Source organism: Phacochoerus africanus, chromosome 15, assembly GCF_016906955.1.
Source record: "Phacochoerus africanus isolate WHEZ1 chromosome 15, ROS_Pafr_v1, whole genome shotgun sequence".
NCBI classification, from domain to species: domain Eukaryota; kingdom Metazoa; phylum Chordata; class Mammalia; order Artiodactyla; family Suidae; genus Phacochoerus; species Phacochoerus africanus.
The window spans coordinates 48,813,528-48,826,951 of record NC_062558.1 but is presented as its reverse complement, the minus strand read 5'-3'; the positions used below and the strand labels follow the sequence as shown (position 1 = coordinate 48,826,951).

The following is a 13,424-nucleotide window of genomic DNA, read 5'->3' as shown; positions in this document are numbered from 1 at the left end:
TCTTGCAATATTCCTGTGTAACAGAACCTGAGATGTATCTCTAGTAAATTTCATCTTATTAGATTTGACTCAATATTCCTGCTTCTTGAAATCTTTTTGAAATGTGATTCTAGCATTTCTCTAGAGGTTATACCTATAAATAATTTTATAGTTTCATTTTCATCTACAGCCTCACAAGAAGAATAATAAAGGTTGCCTATCACAATTATTTCATCATTTGTTAGAAAGTTCTTTTAAAGTTTCCTCTTGGATGTGTATCGTGCAGTCCACAGACCACAGGAGCTACGGTAGGAGTTATAAAGATCACCTAGTCCAACTCTCTAATTTTTCAGTTAATAAAACAAAGGTCCATTTCTAGCAGTTAGTAGGTAGGGCTTCAAGCCCTCATACTGCCATTTGCTCAGGATTACTTCATCAGTTAATTTCTAAGCTGGGATACAGCTCTCCCCTCTGTACCACACCCTAACCAAACCCAGACTCATTTATTCACTCGACAAATATTTGTGAAACATAATTTTACAGTGGTCCAGGAGAGAAATAATGGCATATTGGAATAGAGTGACAGAGGTAATACGTGAAGGAGGTCGATGAATGTAAGAGATATTTAGGAAGCAAAATGGACAGAATTTGGTGACAGTTTTGTGGAGGAAGATATACCAGTTGAGTGGAGGACAATGTCTCATCTGCAAATGAGAAAATGGAACAGCCTAAAATAACAGGGGTGGCGGGGGGCGGGGGTGGTCAGTGAGAGAGACAAATAGGAGGGTATAGTACTATAGAATCCAAGAGAAGGGAATAATTCAAGAAAGATGAGTGACCAATAATGTTGAGTGCTACTGAGGGACCAATTGAAAATATTTATTTGATCTAACACAGGGAGGTCATGGGGAAGTTTGGTGTTTACAGAAGCCAGATGGCCAGCCAAAAGTGAGGAATGGGAATGGCAATGGCATGTGTAAATGCAGCATTTCATTGCTCTATGTGCCATGCAGCTTTCTGTCATGCACAATCCACTCTAACACAGTGTTCAGAGCTGCAGTCCTCACCCAGGATCTGCCAGTCCAAGGAAATAGCATAAACACCCCACAGAGGCCAGTGTAACCCCAGCCAGAACTCTAAAGGAGTCATTTGATTCTTGCTAGTTGCAACCTTAATTAATAAGCAGCCCAGCTCAGTGGAATAGTTAACTACTACTCCCATTTTTATAAAGCTGAATGCAAAGAGTTGCCCAAGGTCATACATCCAGTCTGTGCTTCAAAAAAAAAAACAAAAACAAAAATAAAAAAAACCTCCAAATTCCTTAATTCCAGCCTTGAGAAGAATTAATTAATCATGCCAGATACCAATTGCATGGCCTTGGAAAAGTCGCTTTCTCTCTGTAGGCCTTAGTTTCCCCAACTGTAAAAGCAACAGGTTTGACTAGATGATCTCTATGCTTCCTTTACTAACAATTTTTTTTTTTTTGTCTTTTTAGGACCATACCTGTGGCATATGGAAGTTCCCAAGCTAGGAGTCGAGTCAGAGCTGCAATTGAGGCCTACACCTCAGCCACAGCAACACCAGATTTGAGCTGCATCTGCAGCCTACACTGCAGCTCCCTATAGCACTGGATCCTTTAACACACTGAGTGAGGCCAGGGATCGAATCCACATCCTTACAAGACACTATATCAGATTCTTAATCTGCTGAGCCACAAAGGGAACTCCTAAAATTTTATGTTTATTCTAAATTTTCCTGATAAATACCTTTGAATTTTTTATATTTGGGGACCCCTACCCTAATGAGATTTACATCCTCTGAGCCAGAATTAGATTATTCTTCCACATGAAAATGAACAATTACCCCTACAGGTCTACCCTTAAACTCTAAATATTCTGGTCTCTAAGTACTCACTCTCCTAGGATAACATACCTCTATAGTGAGAAGCCCTCTTGTATCCCATCTACCTACTGTCTTGGACTTGTTCATTCTAGATCTAAAATCACTCTTTGCCTTTCTCTCTCTGTTTTTCCTTGGAACAGCCTAGAAGTCAATTCATTCTCCAGGTAAAATTCCACTTAGTTCAAGCCTTCATATTAATGTCTGTTGGAGAGCTTCAAAAGACCTTCTGGATGAGCAGGAGAAAGTCACGTTTTTCCCTAACACATTTTCGGATCACCTCCTTTCCATGCCTGACAGATGGACAAGTACCAGATACACAGAGCCCAATCAAGTCAGATGTCTTCTTCCCACTAAGGAAACACATGTTCAAAAACTGAGGATGCCAGGAATGAGATATTCTCCACTAGGCCCCCAGGCTCAGAAACAGTTTTGCCCCAGAAGGTCCACAAAACTTTATATAAAGCCCAAGCCAGATTAGCCTCCCAAGAAAGACCCCACCAGTAGAGACAATTCTCACCATTGGGCATGAGTTCCACCACCAAGGTCGGGTAGGCAATGTTGGAACAGCCAACCTTGGTGCCGCAATATTTCTCACATTCCGAGGGGACGGTGCAGGCAATTTTTTCTGAGGAGGGATGAAGAGCCATGTCAGAAAGGAGATATCATGGAAATACATCCAAGATTCACCTTTTTTTTTTTGGCATGTGGAAGTCTGTGGCATGTGGAAGTTCCCAGGCCTGGGGCTGAACCATTCCTGCCCATGGGTCCTGAAATGGTTCCACAAAGAATGCAATTCCTACTAAGCTTTTCCATACCATCCCTGCCATGCTGGTCCTGACCATTTCCAAGCTCTTACTGGGGAGGAAAGAGTTCCTAGGCAAAGGAAGGAGAAGCAAAGAAATGTTTAGGGTAGGAAAAGAGAGGGCATGGCCCTCAGACTTTAGCTAGCTACTCTGCAGCTCAGTAGTGACTATTTTCTTATTTCTCCTGAAGATCACAGAGACTTGTGGCTCCCAATTATTAGGTTTGTTTTAAGCAGTCCTTGCAAGTAGGCTTGAGTGCCCAGACAACAGAGGGAGTTCCCAGTGGGAGGGCTGTGGGGTAGTACTACCAAGAAGTGGAAAATCTTGGTTAGAGATAGAAAGATAGTGGCCTGGGAGGAGGAGGAGACATGATCTCCTTGGAGACTTGGAGAAAATTCTATAAATTTCCATATAATTCAGATATACCAGCATTTATTGGGTACCTACTATGGGTATATCTTTTAGTGCTGTCCCATATAGCACTGAATCATCACAGCACCATTCAGATATGTGTATTTGTATTATATCCATTATACTTTAAGCTACTCAGATATATTTTTCTCATGACAGGTGAGCCAGAAAGCAGCATTTAGGAGCATGTAGCCAATGGCAACAAGTGTCCCCTGACTGTCTCGTCTTCTGAAAGGCACTCTGTGGTGCTCTCTTTTTTGCCATTATTTTATACTCTAAGAAACAGTTTTGACTTATGATAGCTGACCATAAATGGAAAGGCAGGAGAGATGACAAAAGGGCCAAGGAGGAATTTATCACCTTGGATAGCAAAGTGAAAGCCTCAAGACTCTGTCAAAGAAATGGTCTAGGAAACAGGGCTCTGAGCAGCCAGCAGCTAGAGACTGACTAGCGTCCTTTGACATTAAGGACACTGTACACACACTACCATAGCCTGGAGGTGGCGGATACAGAGCAAAAGGTGAGCAAATATTACCTGGAATAAGCAATAGCTAGAAGCACATCATATTCAGAGAATTTGAAAAAAGGGGGAAAGTAACTGCCAATTTAAGAAACCAGGGAAAACAATTCCACAGGTTCTATGACCTCAAGTTGCTCACTGTCCAGGGCAGAGGGGATAATAATGCTTGGTGATCATGGCAAGAAAAGAAGGCAGCAGGAAAAAAGGAACAGGGACCTACAGGGCTTTAGAAGTGACTTGGAGCCAGGAAAACAGGAGAGAAGGGCTGGCAAGTCCAGCAGAAGATATCACCTGTGTACAGGATGCGGCTGATCATCCCTGGCATCACTATGACAAACATGGGCAGCAGCTTAAAGTACCCACACATGACGCAGCCAGCCTTCACATGTGACATGTTTTTGGCCGAGAGACAGCGCTGCACAATGACCTGCCAGGGAAAGCCCAGTGAGGGAGGGGTGTAGGCCAAAGACCCCGCAACACACTATGACTACCCCAGCTTCCCCCACCATCCTGGGTCTTTGGCCTGGCACTCTGATGTCACTGAGGCTCAGCAACCCTCAGACCACATGAGCCCTGCCCTACCTCTCCCAACTCCACAAGCCACATACGGACAGGAGTCTCTGTTTCACCCTGGGGAAGATCCTCTCTTCCCCACAGTCCAATGTGGATACCTGATCTGTGCACCAGTACCACAGGGCGAGGACGGACAGCCCAAAGATGAGCCCAGGCCATGGCAGGTCTCCCTTGAGAGGATCTCGGAAAATGTGAAAGGAGTCAGCCCTCGGGGTATAACATTCTTTCTTGATGGTGATATTTCCATCAGAAATCACAGTCGGCATGGCATTCATGTATTTTTCCATGAAGGCATCATAACCTCCCACTTCATGAAAAGCTGGAAAACATTGGTAACAAAAGTCAATATCCTAAAGCTCTCAACTCTTATTTTATATGCAAATTTTAAGGGTTACTTTCCATTTACAGTTATTACAAAATATTGGCCATATTCCCCATGTTGTACAAGAGATCCTTGAGCCTGTCTTACACCCAACAGTTGGTTCCTCCCACATCCCCAACCCTATATTGCCGCTCTCCCCTCACTGGTAACTACCAGTTTGTTTTCTGTATCTATGAGTTTGCTTCCTTTTGCTACACTCACTAGTTATATTTTTTAGATTCTACATACAAGTGTATGATACAGTATTTGTCTTTCTATGTCTGACTTGTTTCACTTAGCATAACGTCCTCCAAATCCATCCATGTTGCTGCAAATGGCAAAATTTTGTTATTTTTTATGGCTGTGAAACTCTCAAGTCTTCATAGACATTTATTCCTGTGGATGCCTGCGCAACGCACAACCAGAACTCTCATTGTGGGGTCTTGGGCAAGTCACTGTCCTATTTTGGGCCTCAGCTTTCTTATCCATAGAATGGGATTGTTAACCCCACCCAGCCCCCTCAGGGGGCTACTGTGAGGGTCCAAAGCAATAACCTGTGAAAGTAATCCAACCATTAAACCTCTTCACAAAGGGAAAGTATTTGAATTATTAAAAGAAAGACCTTGATTTTGAACCAAATTGAAAGACCCTGTTTTTCCTCTCACCTCCTGCTATCAGCAGCAGGCTTTGGGATACTGGACACAGACCCAGAGACACAGCCTAGGCCCCTGGTCCCAGCAGTGTGGTAGGATGGCCAGAGAATGGGTGAGGAAGTCTGGAGCCCTGACACCTCTTGGCTGTGGGTCCAGCCTGCAGAATAAGCCATTCCTTTCCTCTTCGCCAGACCCCTGGGGACCACCAGGGAAAATCAAATTGAAGCTCTTGGAAAACACAGCATAGAGAGTGGATGAGAGGCTTCAGAGAACACACAGAGTGCATGGGTCTCCTTAAAAATAAAATGGTACTTTATATCCTCCCATAACAAGTGCCTCTATTTGTAGAGTTTTCAGTCTTGTTCTTAGGATTTCATAGACAAATAAAATTTCAAAAGTGGGGTTGCTGGGGCAGTGAGGACAATAGAGTGGCTGATTTTTAAAATTTTACCAAATAAGGACACAAACAAGAAAATGGTCACTTACTATAATCGATTCATAAAAGAAGGGACATCTAACATCAAAATGTAGATGACATAATTTGAGATTTAAGATGTAATATTTAGCAGTTCCTGTTGTGGCTCAGTGGGTTAAGACTCCAGCTAGTATCCGGAGCTCCCGTCGTGGCGCATTGGTTAATGAATCCGACTAGGAACCATGAGGTTGAGGGTTTGATCCCTGCCCTTGCTCAGTGGGTTAAGGATCCAGTGTTGCCATGAGCTGTGGTATGGGTCTCAGACATGGCTTGGATCCTGTGTTGCTGTGGCTGTTGCACAGGCCTGCAGTTGTAGCTCCAATTCAACCCCTAGCCTGGGAACTTCCATATGCCACAGGTGCAGCCCTAAAATAAAATAATAAAAAAGATGCAATATTTAAACATATTTAGCCTAATATTTAGTCTTATCTTTTTCTTTTCTTTTCTTTTTGTGTCCAATTTCTCTATGGAGAAAAGACCATGATATCGGAGGTCCAAGTGGGGGCAAATTGGCCCAGACCGTCTAGAGAGGGCAGCAAGAAATTCAGGTATTATCTGGGCCAGGCCCAACCTAAGACCTCCAGGGCTGGGGAAGGTGCCTACAGTATACCCACAGTGATGGCCAATCCAAGCCAGACTACTTCCCTGGGGAGGGCAGAGCAGCTTAGCTCACCAGCTGGGCCAGCAGCAGGCTGAGGCTGGACTCCTTTTTTTCTCCCTGGGCCTCTAGCTCGGCCTCCCCATTTCCCCACCTCCTCCGCCTGCCCCAGCCCCACTTACCATACCCAGTTAGGATAAAAGACCCCACCAGCATGATTGCTGTCTGCAAGGTATCCGTATAAATCACAGCAGCCAGGCCCCCTAAACAGGCAAAGGAAACAATGCATCTGACCTCAGGGAGGAGGGCAACCTGTCAGCCCACCTGCTTTTCCCACCCCTACCCCAATCCTCACCAACCACATCCTTCTGCACTCGCCCCTCAGTCACCTTCTTGCCTTCCCTTCCACCCTCCCTTGCCCCGTCACAGTAGTCTGCCACCCAGAGTGTTCTGACACCTCCACTTTTCACAGAAAGCCTGGGAATGACTTGGGGAAAGGAGGATATTTCTCCCTATTTGAGGAGGTAGAGTTTGATGTGGTCCCTTTAAGCTAGGAGATGGCTAGGATGAGAAGCATCCATCACAAATGAAGGTAGGGAAGAGCAAAGAGCTAACATTTCTACAAGATGCCTGGGGACATATCCAAATCCATACATTTCAAAGGGCTACTTGCACATCCACCCTCTCTTCTCTCAGACCATCTGGCTAACTTCTTGTCCCCAACACTATGGGGCTCCAACTCACCAGCAAGTTCCATCGCTGACCCTGGCCCACCTAACTGGGGCAGAGTAACACCTATGCAAAGGCACCCTCAGTGGTTACTCCTGTTGCCAGCTCCTCCAGTCACCTCTAGACTCTTCCTCTAAAATCTGTATGTGTGTCCCTCTGCCCCTTCCACATCAAATCCAAGGCCTCTGTCTGGCTTCTGAGGCCCCTGCACTGTGACCTCATTTGAACTAACAGATCTTATCACCTATACCCCTCCCTCAACTACCTCCCATTGATTCCTCCCTCTTTCAGCCAAACATACCTGCTTGCTCACCATGCCCCTGCCGGGCTATGCCCATTCCTTACTACCTTCCCTCACCTTCACTATCCCTGCACCTGGCACTCCCTCTGTGCTTTCCCAAACTCAGCCAAGTCCTCTCCACAACCTGCAAGGCCAAGTCCTGCCACACCTCCTGATAAGAAGCTGTCCTGACTATTCCTGCCAACACTGGGGTTTTCTGGGGCTGCCTACAACTGTTCTCTGGAACTGTTACTTGGGTGTATCTCTTCCTCTGGAGGATAAGCCACATCTCCCACTTCCCTTCATCCTTTACAAGTGCCTAAACCCAAGCCAGGCTTGAGCTGAGTCACTCGAGTGAACTTACCTGTGATTGTGTAAAGGCCAGTGATTACCAGTAAGAGAAAGATGGCCAGGTACAGATCCAGGCCCAAGGCCAAGGTGATGAATATGGCCCCAGAGAAGATGTCTGCCTGGAAGAGGAAGAGAAGCGGGGTTGGGGGGAGAGGCCAACTGGCTGCAGAGTATACTGGGCCTGGCTGAGGCACTTCAGCTACAGGGAGGGGGAGGAGAACTTGGAGGGGTTAACAGAAGCTGACTCCATGCCTGTGGTCTCCAGGGCCCAGCGTTGGCCAACACACCCTTGCCCTTTGGCTGAAATCCCACAATTAGAGGTTCGTATTTTTATCGCCAGTTGAGAATGTGAAAAACGAGTACTGCACGATTCCGCGTATGTGAGGTTTCTAATATAGTCAAACTCAAAAAATCTGAGATTGGAATGGTGGTTATCAGGGGTTGGGGGAAGGGGGAGGGAGTGGGATGGGCTTGGAGTTTAGGGTTATAGATTAAACTATTGCATTTGGAATGGATAAGCAATGAGGTCCTGCTGTGTAGCACAGGGAATTGCATCCAATCACTTGTGATAGAACATGATAGAAGATAATGTGAGAAAAAGAATATATATATATATGTATAACTGGGTCACTTTGCTGTACAGCAGGAATTGACAGAACATTGTTAAGCAACTATAATAAAAATAAATAAATACATAACGAGTTAAAGGGAAAAAATTCCATTCTCCATTCTCTTTTTTTCTAAAAAAAAAAAAAAAAAAGGATATGAAGACCTGAAAGAGACTCATGCTCTATTCCTAAATTTCCCAACAAACTTTATTCAAGATGATAATAGAACCAAAAAAGAATTCCATAGTCAAAGAGGTCTGTGAAATGCTGGATTAAAAAAAATTAAGGCAGTTTTTTTACCCCACAACGTCTCTGAGCCTTTAATATACTGTGGATCCCCAGGAGGAAAAGATGGTAAATGACTTTTCACAAACTTATTTAACTATGGAATTTTTTTTTTTCTTTTAGGGCTGCACCTGCAGCATATGGAAGTTCCCAGGCTAAGGGTTGAATCACAGTAGCTGTCAGCCTACACCACAGCCACAGCAACACCAGATCCTTAATCCACTAAACAAGGCCAGGGATCAAACCTGCATCCTCATGGATACTAGTCGGGTTCGTTACCATTGAGCCATGATGGAAATTTCTCTGGAACTCTTTTTGCCAAGGAACAACTATTAACACCTTGAGGTTCTTCCCACCCCACTTTGGGACTGCTGCTCTAAGCTATTACCCTTAATTCATACTTCAGTAAAAAAGGTTTATCAGATCTATTCCCAAAAGAAAGTTTGAGTGCTGGAGTCCATGAGAGGGAAACCCCACCCTCATCTTGGAATGGAAAGAGAGACACCATCATTTTATCTCCTGTGCTTACATAGGACCCATCTGGACTCAAACGCAACCAGCACATCCCTGAGAATCTCTCACACAGAAGGTTTGGTGATTGGTGGTTTTATCTAGATTACCTCATGTAACTATAGGAACAATTGCTTCTTCTTCACCTCTGAATTCACCAGCTTTTTTTGTTGTTGTTCTTTTTTTTTCAGTGTTTTTTTTTTTTTTGTAATTCCAGATTTTTTTTGTTATTTTTTTAATAGTTATTTCCCTAATACAATTTTTTTCTACTGTACAGCATGGTGACCCAGTTACACATACAGGTACACATTCTATTTTCACACATTATCCTGCTCCATTATAAGTGACTAGACATAGTTCCCAGTGCTACACGGCAGGATCTCATTGAAGTTTTTAATGCAGTTCTTTTTCTCCCTGCCACATTTAGCCCCATAAAGAAACTTCTATGTGGCTGGATGATACGGTTGCTAATTTAAACCAACAGAGAACACTGGAGTTACCCAAAAATCAATGTTCATGTTGTCTCCAAAATACTTCCAGAAGGATGGTACTATGGGATGACAGTAGCGAACCTCTGGTTGTCAAATCTCTAGATGCAAAAGAAACTAGACTTTTGCTAGATGCAGTGCTATTTTACTGCATAAAACCAAACACATTTCAGGGCATGTAAAGAGCCACCCAGTCAGAACCCTGGGGAGGATGCCGATATATCTCTTCTTCTTATCTTCCCTTCTACACCTCATTGCAGCTCCTCAGGGCCCTCCAGAGGCTGAGGTCCCTACCAACCAAATTCGCTCCCAGCCTCTTGGTTGGCAGAGAGCTCCTCTCATACCAACTCCAAGCTTCTGTGCTAATGCCTGACCTCCTCCCCCAAGTTGGGGCCTCCTGAGGACCTAGTACCTTAGGTCTCTTCAGATTCTCTAGCCCCAGGGACCTACTGTCATTATTTTTCCTGGAGGAGGAAGAGAGGCAGCTCCAGGAGGTGGGGAGAGAGACAGTAACTTAGAAAAAGACCCCCCATTCTTAGGGCAGGTGGGGAGAAGACCTGTGTTTTAACCCCAGCACTGCAGCTATAGGCCAAAGTGGCCTTGAAGAAAACATTTCACCTCTCCATGTCTCAGTGTTCTCATCTTTTAAGTGGGAAGCTCTGACTCCTGGGCTTGGAGTTGGAAGTAGAAGTCCTGCAACCAAGGAAAGCATTCTTTCTCCCAGGTCTCAGACCTATTCCACTCGCCCTCAGCAGCAGGTAAAGCTGAAGAGGAAGAAAGAGCCCCCAGCTGCACACTAGCTTTGCTAAGGGTGAAATGGCCACTCCTGCCTAACTCTGTACTCTGGGCCACCTGAAGTTGTGATGAGTATTCATAATGCCGTTCACTGGCCCCCCCCAAGCCTCTGTACTGTCACTAAAGTCATTTCAATTCAAGGGGATTGAAATAACTTCGCTGGAATGCTGTTAAATGTGCACACTTTAGATTCAGTGGACTAGCTAATAAGTATAAGTGAGTTATAAAAAGATTTCAAGGCTGATACTGCCTTTAAAATGCCCTTGGTCAGTTTATTCTCCAGAGTAGTTAATTTGTAATGCTTTATGACAACACGCCATCGTAGACTATGATACCCGCATTAATACTTGCCTTGTCGTCATTAGTCACAAATAAGTAACTCACAACTGCTAAGATAACACTATAAATGAAGTCGATAAACACTCATGGGAAGTGTTGGGCTAATTGAAATCTTGTTCTAATAATGTGTACTCTGTTTCCAGCTAACAGGCAAACAAAGAATTCCCAGGAAATCTCCCTCATGAATGATGAAACCTAGGACAAATTCTTCCTCGCATGAGTCATTCTCAACTTCAGGAATGAATTCTTTCTGCTCTTAGAACCCTGAAAGCCAGCAGCAGTGCCTTGGGATACCATAGTTAAGCTCATGTTAGCCTGGGTGCTCTGACATCTGTCTTGGGGTCTCCTAGGTACCCAATGTTTCCCTGCTTCACGCGGGCATTTTTTTCTCTATATCCAGGGGATTTTACATGTGGCCTAAGACTTTCAAATACATACATTATTCTGATCCTCAAAACAAGGTAAGTAAACAGGCTTCACTTTATAGATGAAAGAGAAAAGGTCAATAACTTGCTCATGGCCTAAAATCCAGGTTTTCTGTCTCCAAATCCAGTGAATTTCCCACAACATTAAAAAATAAGTGTCTTCCTTTCTGGAATATTTTCTGCAGAGAGCAAGATGAAAATATGGGGAGATGTTTACAGTTTGATACTAAGAAGGTGGAGAATGATCACGAGATGGTTTGCATATTCTGACTGCCACTATGTAAAGGAAAGCACACAATATGGGCAGAGCTGAAATATGAAAATATCTGAATTAGAATTATAGGGATATGGGTATTTTCCCCCTCCAGATTTTCTTAAATGACATTTTTACACTTTTCTTACACTTTCAAAGGTAGAAGAAGCAGAAATTTAATAACACACTATACTATTTATGAATATGTGGCTATACACACACTATATTATTTATGAATATATGGCTATACACACACTATGCACACACACTAATATTTTAATACACAAAATATTAAAGCATAGACCAGAAAAACAGATACCAAGTTAAAGATAGTGTTTACCTTTGAAGAAGGAAGGAAAGGGGGTTAGAAAGTGTATAGGGGAGTTCCTGCTGTGGCACAATGGGCGTCTTGGGAGCTCTGGGACACAGGTTCAATCCCCATTGGGTTAAGGATCCAGCATTGCTACAGCTGCAGCTTAGGTCTTAACTGCAGCTCGGATCTGATCTCTGGCCCAGGAACTCCATATGCCAAGGAACAGCCAAAAAAGAAAAAAGTGTACAGATAAGCCTTCAGTTATATCTATCGTGTGTCTTTTTAAAAAAAAAAAATGATGTTTAGATCTATAGAATCCTGGTGGTGGTATTTGCTATATACTTTACTATATGCTTGAAGCATTTCATTACTTTTTATCTATAAAAATTAGGGACTGGATAGGGAATATGCCACCAGCTTTTTTTTTTTTTTTTTTTTTTTGGCTTTTGTCCTTTTAGGGCCACACCTGTGGCATATGGAGGTTCCCAGGCAAGGGGTCTAATCAGAGCTATAGCCACCTGCCTATGCCACAGCCACAGCAATGCCAGATCCAAGCCGGCATCTGCAACCTATACCACAGGTCACAGCAATACCGGATCCTTAACCCACTGAGCGAGGCCAGGGATTGAACCCCCAATCTCATGGTTCCTAGTCAGATTCATTTCCTCTGCACCACAACGGGAACTCTGCCGCCAGTTTTTATATAAAACAACTCTCCTCTAAATCTATGAGAGCATTTGTTTCACAGTTCATTCCAGATTGCTCATTCTCTAAACTATTCTTATCCCTTAATAAAGAAGTGTGAAGGAGAGGGAGAGGGAGAAGAAGGGGAACAGGAAGGGGAAGGAGGAGAAGGATAAGGGAGAAAGGGAAGAGGAAGAGAAAGAAGAAGGAGGGAGGAAGGAAGGAAACAAATTTCTCCAATGCTGCTAAACAAAACCAACTTGAAGTGAACTAGAAAATTATGGTCCTCTAGATCAGATGTCAGCAAACTTTTTCTGTAAAGTGTCAGTTCATATATGTTTTAGGCTTTTTAGGCCATACAGTTTCTTCCAACCTGCTCAATGCTGCCTGCCACTGAAGCATGAAAGCAGACATGGCTGCATTCTAATTAAACTTTATTTACAGAAACAGAAAGTTGAATTTAGCTCACCACTTTGAAAGTTTGGCTGAACAAGCCCCATGGAATTCATGGGGAACAATACAATACAGATACAGTTGGAAAACCTCTTAGAGTAACTGAATCTTTGACCATGAGCCTTGGGCAGGTTACTTAGTCTCAGCTCTGACGCTCTGAAATTTTGTGACTTGGAGTTCCCCTTGTGGAGCAATGGAAATGAATCCGACTAGGAACCATGAGGTTGCAGGTTCGTTCCCTGGCCTCGATCAGTGGGTTAAGGATCTGGCGTTGCCATAAGCTGTGGTGTAGGTCACAGACGCATCTCAGATCTGGCGTTGCTGTGGCTGTGGGGTAGGCCAGCAGCTGTAGCTCCTATTTGACCCCTAGTCTCGGAACCTCCATATGCCACAGGTGCAGCCCTAAAAAGACCAAAAAAAGAAAAAGAAAAAAAGAAATCTTGTGACTTTACATGACGGCATTTGCTGGCCATTCTGGTCCTAGTTGTATCTTAACACCCAGTAAATCCTGCTTGGAAAATGAGATGTGAGATGGAGAGCCCAATTACTCAATTTTCTCTTTTCATTTGTGAAGGTGAATGAACTAGATGACGAGCGTTCAAACCTTAAGCAAAAGCCAAAGCCCTTATTTTCACC

At 43.8% G+C, this 13,424-nt stretch overlaps 1 protein-coding gene across 3 annotated transcripts in view; it reads right to left on the bottom strand.

The window, feature by feature from the left end:
- Positions 1–13,424, bottom strand: part of SLC5A1 (solute carrier family 5 member 1) — a 162,355-nt gene that overhangs the window by 23,452 nt on the left and 125,479 nt on the right. For all 3 annotated transcript variants that reach the window (XM_047760941.1, XM_047760940.1, XM_047760939.1), the window contains exons 6-10: positions 7,649–7,754; positions 6,458–6,538; positions 4,287–4,507; positions 3,907–4,042; positions 2,399–2,506 (exon numbers count right to left, since the gene is read on the bottom strand). In XM_047760941.1, the coding sequence (XP_047616897.1) occupies positions 2,399–2,506; positions 3,907–4,042; positions 4,287–4,507; positions 6,458–6,538; positions 7,649–7,754 (652 nt within the window). The remainder of the gene's footprint in view (positions 1–2,398; positions 2,507–3,906; positions 4,043–4,286; positions 4,508–6,457; positions 6,539–7,648; positions 7,755–13,424) is intronic.